The sequence below is a fragment of the Notolepis coatsorum genome, assembly GCF_963971535.1.
Source record: "Notolepis coatsorum genome assembly, chromosome: 20".
NCBI lineage: Eukaryota > Metazoa > Chordata > Actinopteri > Aulopiformes > Paralepididae > Notolepis > Notolepis coatsorum.
In genome coordinates this window covers 10419359-10426067 of record NC_140184.1, presented here as the reverse complement: position 1 = coordinate 10426067, position 6709 = coordinate 10419359, and the positions used below count along the sequence as shown (strand labels likewise).

Here is a 6709-nt window from a genome sequence, read left to right as displayed (position 1 = left end):
GTAGATGGCAAATAAGCTCATTTCCCAAAAAGTTGGCGTGTTCCTTTAAGTAAAAGTAGGAGTATTTTCTATTGAATGTGCTTAAGTTATCTAAAGTAAAAGTGTGCATGCATTCTACATACGTTTGTGTATTCCAGTGCTTGGATGCATTCAATCCTCGATCCATTGACCTCTAAAAGTTATGTTAAAGTGGTGTGGTCCAGTTCTGCTGCTCTGATTAAAGGTTGTTAAAGTGGTATGTGGTCCAGTTATGCTGCTCTGATTACGTCCTCTTGAAGTTGGCAGGCTTCAAATGTGAAGGTACATAATCATAAAAAAAAGTAACTTTTTCTATTAAAAAATCTTTTTCTTCAAAATAACTAGTAACTGATGGGTTCAGATAAATGTAGTGGAGTAAAAAGTATAAAGTTCCCTAAAATTTTAAATACTACTAATATGTAAAGTACAAGTATACCTCTAAATTGTACTTAAGTACAGTACTTGAGTAAAAGTACTTAGTTACTTTCCACCACTGGTTATCGACCTGGTGAGATAATTTAGAAGGTGCTTTTGGCATCCTGTCCATCTGCACCCTACGTATTTCCACCTGGCTGTAGGCCTATATGGAAATGCTTTTCAAGCCATCAGTGTCTCCACTAGTGGTGGTAATGCACCGGTGTTACTGGTCAAATCCCACAAGACCAAGAGCAGCATTCTGGGTTTAGCTCTAGCGGAGTCTCTTTCTCAGACGGTTTATTCGTTGGGTCTATTATGTGGGCAGGGACTACAGGTACTGTTAAAATTGTTTTAATAATGATAATATATATACATATATTATTCCCCTGTAATTCATTTGGAAAATACTTCAAATGTATTTTCCTCATTTTTGTCGTTTCATCCAGTTGTTCTCGCTCACTTGGCTTTGTTTGCACATATATTGTCAAACAATGGTCATAGCGAATTACTTCTTAGCCTTAATGAATAAATAACATGCATCTGATACTAAATTGTATTAGTGAAAATAGTAATTTACAAGTCCTGGTTTGCCTGGCCCAGACCTCAATCATTAGACACTGCTCCTTCTGACTTATTTATAAGAATTTTGCAGCCAAGGATGGGTCAGATTAAGGCTAAAACAAGGTAGTCCACTGGTCAAATCCACTATGTTGCTTCACTACAGGAGGCATGCAATCTGTTGACTCTTCTGCAGTTTATTCTATGGACCAGCAGAGAGTTGGGAGGCTTGAGATTTATTGTGAGAAAAGTGAACACTACTGTCCAGTCCACTACTATAGTATTTTTATGATTATGCCCAAGTGCTTCCTGGGTCTCTTTCCTAGGGAAGAAGATATGCTTCCCTAATGTAGCGACAGAATAAGAGTTTCTCTTCACACATGAAAGCCTGAGGTGTGTACTACTTAGACCTATCAGCGTCACGAAAACCACAGATCACAGTGAGGGTGCGGTTTAATTTTTATTAAATAAACTGGAAATTTCAAGGTCACTTCCAGAAAAGAAAACATTGTGCAACATTCGTGCAAAATACAAACGGGTGCATTCGTTTAGGCAAAACCGGGCTAAGGCTTGTGTCTTTTCAAACCCCGGGAGGGGAGCAGCGGCAGAACAACCTGCTCATAATAAGCAGATTTAATATTTTGGAAATGCATATATTAAAAAAAAAAAAAAAAAAAAAAAACGTATTACATGGTACACACAAGTACATTTTGGACGAGTGCTCATTTGCTTCTTGGAAATCAGAAGTGACTCGTCGGCCAACTGCTGTGCGTCAGGCACTCGAGATCCAACTGCGACCGGTGCCGTCTCAGGTATCAAGACAGCTTGGCCCGAGGCACTAAACGAATGCCCTCACTTGACACGTGTGATAATAAATACATTAAAATGCTATGGAAGCAAAGTTGTGACAGAAGTATTTGAATTTTTTCAGACACCGAATTTATAGCATTGAAAATAATTACTTTGAAAATCATGTATCTGACATTTTTTTGCTCCGAATTTACCCTATGTGAAATAAAAATGTGGTGTTTAAAAAATTATTTTCAATGCTATAAATTCGGTGTCTGAAAAAAATTCAGATACATGATTTCAAAGTAATTATTTTCTATGCTATAAATTCGGTGTCTGATCAAATTCAAATACTTCTGTCACTCCTTTGCTTCCATAAAATGCAGCCTATACGAATACATGGTTGGGTATAGCTACGGCAGAAGGGTTCTAAACCCGTCCAAAAGGCACGCCTACACAACGCCCCCGCTTTTCCTCTCCGGCCAGTAACCTATACTATACATGACACAATCTATAGCGTGGGCTTTGGCTGCCCGTCGGGATAGGCGTGGCATCGTATTACAAGACGCCATGGTGTGTAAAGAAGCAACGCCTGGTCGCTTCTGGGCAGGGGGGGCACATCACAGTAGCGTTGATATGAGATCACCAAGGATGCTCTCAATATTCTGTTAGAATACGGTCGATTTTTATCTCAAGGATGCCCTCACTATTCTCTTAGAATACGGTTGATTATCTCAAGAGTAACACTGTTAAGATCATTTCAAGTCTTCCAAGATATTCTCAATACTTGACTGAGTCCGTTGGCACTTGATATTTTAGAGATTCTTGGTCTCAGTTATAAACCTGGGTTTATAAAATTGAGAGGTCCTTGGTGGTCCTTTTTGCAAATCCAAACAAGCTAAGGCATAAAACAATGTCCTCTACAAAACATACTGCATAAAGCTGATACCATAAGACATTCATTTTCTTCTTCTTCAAAAAAAAAAGAAAGACTAAAACGTACAAATAAATACTTGCATAAATAAAGTACATGATTAAAAATGTTTAAAAAGGTACAAGACACATTAGCAAGTCCCATCCAGGCATTGGCTGCAGTGGTTATTATGTATGTGCACACAAATGACTACATCTATGATGTCGGTTACATCCTAGAGTTGCAGTATTGAGGTAACTTCATTGTGAGCATCAAGGCAAGGGGAGGGGGGCGGGGGGGGGGGGGGGGCGTGCTTTTGCAATCGCCTGGTGAAAAAGCTTCGCAGACATGCATCTGACAGGTGATGACAGTTCACTCGAAATGTAGACGGAGATGTTTACGTGTATTTTATAAACCACGTGTAAGCGCCCATAGTTCATATGGTTCAAGTTTGAAGAAGAAGCGTCCCAAACAAAGCATTTGGTTATATAATGGTAATGATATTCAGAATGCCTAATGACCTCAAGCTCAAGATTATGATCCAAGTACAAATAGGTTTCCACAGGTTCCTGTTTCGTGACGCCGCGTGTGTACGGTTACGGTCGCGGTACAGCCGGCAGATCCACACCGTCGTCATCAAGACAGGAGATCTTGCAGCTGGCCGTCGTCCAGTTCGTTGACGGAGACAATGTGGTCCAGATGCTGGAGGTACCGGTCCTGGTCCTGCATGAAGTGAGGGATCCTGGTCCTGTGAAGGACGGCAAGGTGCCGGAGCCGCGACACGTCTTCGAACGACACCTGGTGGAGGAAAAAGATTCAAATGGATGAAATCCATAAAAAAAAGAAAAATGCAATTTAATTGAAAACCTTTATTTATCCCCCGTAGGGAAATTCAGGTGTCCATCACAGCATAAACAGAAATGAATACAACAAAAAGACAGACATAGTAAATAAATAAATAGAGCTAAAATTGTACCTAGTGGTGAAGGAGAGAAAAATAAAATAAAGTCTATTTCAGGTTGTTATAGTCCAAGTCCACATATCAGGTCCCCTAGTCCGCAGCAGTTAGCCCGTCCTGGCCCTGCCTGGTTGTGGAGCTTGATTGCTACCGGCACAAAGGACTGCCGGTAAAGAAAATATGTTTCTTTACTAGTGTGGTGGTGTGGTAATTTCCTTCGGTACACCTAAAATGTCTGCCATATAAGTTCCATTATGTTGTCATATAAACAAGCTGTGATGGCTGCTGTATGGTTCCATGATCCCAGAATGGCAATTCATTATTTCATTTCAAACCTTTATTTAAACTTGAAAAGCAACGTAGGTTTCCCTTATTTACAGTCACGTCGAGTACAGAAATGAGCAAAAAGAAACGTATAAAATCACACAGCACGTAAAATCATAACAATAAGTCAACAAGGCGAGATCAATGATGACAAATCAGTTAAAACATGTACAACTTGATTGACAAAGATCAAGGTTTTAAATTGCAACAGAGGGGAGAATCTCAAGCTTTAAGGACTGTTTTTTTTATCTTTTTTTTTTTTTAAGATTTTTTTTTTGGCGTTTTATCGCTTTATTTCTACTGGGCAGTCCAGTAGATAGAGATAGAGGAGGAATGGGAGACAGAGTGGGGGGAAGACATTCGGCAAATAACGACGGGTTCGGGAATCGAACCCGGGCCGGCCGTGTCGCGGCTGAGCGCGCTATGTGGTTCGCCACTGGGGCGCCCAAGCTTTAAGGACTGTTGGAGTACATTCCATGAGCTAGAGGCATCATAGCAAAATGCTGATTTACCCTGTTAAGAGCAAACTCAGGAGACTTTAAGGACCAGTTCCATAGGTTAAGGAGGTAGCTTACCAATAAGGGCCTTAAAAATGAACAAATACAGTACCAGTGTTTGTTGCGCCTCTCCGTCAGTGAGAACCAACCAACCTTCTCATAAAGGATACAGTGATGAGTGTTATATCTATCTACACACAGCACCTAATCAACTGCCTCCTTGACATCAAGGCCTGGATGTCACCCAATTTCCTGAAGCTAAATAGCAAGAAGACTGAGCTCATGGTTGTGGCCAAGCTGTCACTGCTCCGGAAGGTTGGAGATCTCCTCCTTGACGTGGATGGCTGCTTAACACACCCTTCCCCAGAAGTCTGCAACCTGGGTGTCATACTGGACTCCACCCTCTCCTTTCATTCCCATATAAAATCAATAACCAAATCAGCTTTTTTCCATCTCAGGAACATTTCCAGACTCCGGCCATCTTTCCCCGACTCTGTAGCAGAGACTCTCAGTCACGCCTTTGTCACCTCCTGTCTCGACTACGCAAACTCTGTCCTCGTAGGGCTACCCAGCAATGCCCTGAACAGGCTTGCCTTCAATACGTCCAAAATTCTGCTGCTAGGGTTCTCTCCCGCACCAAGTCCTGGCACCACATCACCCCCACCCTCATCCACCTCCACTGGCTTCCAGTCAAGTCCTGCATCAATTTCAAGATCCTCCTCATCACCTACAAAGCCCTTCACTCCCTTGCCCCCCGGTACCTAGCTGACCTCCTCCATCCCTACATCCCGCCCCGGAGGCTGCGGTCCTCTTACTCCGGTCTCCTCTCCATCCCCACTACCAACATGTGGACTGTTGGTCCCAGAGCCTTCTCTGTTGCCGCACCCACCCTCTGGAACTCACTCCCTCCAAACATCCGTAGTGCTACATCCCTGCACTCCTTCAAATCCCAACTCAAAACACACCTCTTCACCAAATCTGTAATTTACTCTGCCTGATTTCCCTCTTTTCTTTTCTTTCTTTTCTTTCCTTTTGATTTTGTTGTTACGTTGTTCCCTGATCCCTTTCCCTTTGCTGCCCCCTCCTGTTAAGCGCCTTGGGTCTCCTGAAAGGTGCTATATAAATTTAAGATATTATTATTATTATTATTATTATTATTATTATTATTATTATTATTATCTATCATTAGTGATGAATCTGAAGGCATGACATGTCACATCTAATGTTTTATATCTATGGGGTGAACCAGCCAAATGTCCATTCAACAATACGTCTAGATGCAAATAGTCATTCTATCGATTCCATTTCTGTGATCATTGACAGTAATACATGCTTTAGAGACGGACCTTTCCCAAAGACGTCAACATCTTGAAGTCGATGGTCCTGCGATGTCGAAGAATCCTGAGGATTCCATCCAGATAGACCTGATCCTTACTGAAGCAACCTGAAACACACACCCCCGTTCACAATCAAATAGAACACGCACACCCATATACAAGCGTAAGATTAGATTAGATTCAAATGTATTGTCATCTTACAGCACAAGTACAGTACAATGAAAAGAAGTTTGGCATCCAACCAGAGTGCAATTAATATAGCACTGCAGTAAAGTGCAACAGCAATATACAATGCACAGGTGATTAAACTGGATACAAAATATACAAATTAGTACTACTGAGTGTAGTGCTAATCAGATGTATGTACAGAGGTGTAGTATTAATATGTACAGTGAGTGATACAGTATGATAGTAGTCATACTGGCCAGCAGCGTAACTAGTAAAGAGTAGGATATGTACAGATATAGATATAACCTTATATATACACACCCATATCTGCATTGAATTTTATATTTCAGTGATATAATGAAAGTAGCTTATGTATCCATGTTCATGATGTGTGTGTATATGCGTGTGTTTGTATGTGTCTGTTTGTATGTGTGTATGTTTGTATGTGTGTGTGTGTATGTATGTATGTATGTATGTATGTATGTATGTATGTATGTATGTATGTATGTATGTATGTATGTATGTATGTATGTATGTATGTATGTGTGTATGTGTATGTGTATGTGTATGTATGTATGTATGTATGTATGTATGTGTATGTATGTATGTATGTATGTATGTATGTATGTATGTATGTATGTGTATGTATGTGTATGTATGTGTGTGTATGTATGCATGTATGTGTATGTATGTATGTATGTGTGTGTGTATATGTGTGTGTATGTATGTA

General features: G+C 40.7%; 1 protein-coding gene across 1 annotated transcript in view; it reads right to left on the bottom strand.

Annotated features, from left to right (window-relative positions):
• Positions 1 to 1465: 1465 nt before the first annotated feature.
• kiaa0895l overlaps positions 1466 to 6709 on the bottom strand; it is a 12586-nt gene continuing 7342 nt past the window's right edge. Inside the window, exons 6-7 of the mRNA XM_084337217.1 lie at positions 5821 to 5918; positions 1466 to 3493 (exon numbers count right to left, since the gene is read on the bottom strand). Coding sequence (XP_084193343.1) covers positions 3332 to 3493; positions 5821 to 5918 — 260 coding nt within the window. The 3' untranslated portion in view covers positions 1466 to 3331. The remainder of the gene's footprint in view (positions 3494 to 5820; positions 5919 to 6709) is intronic.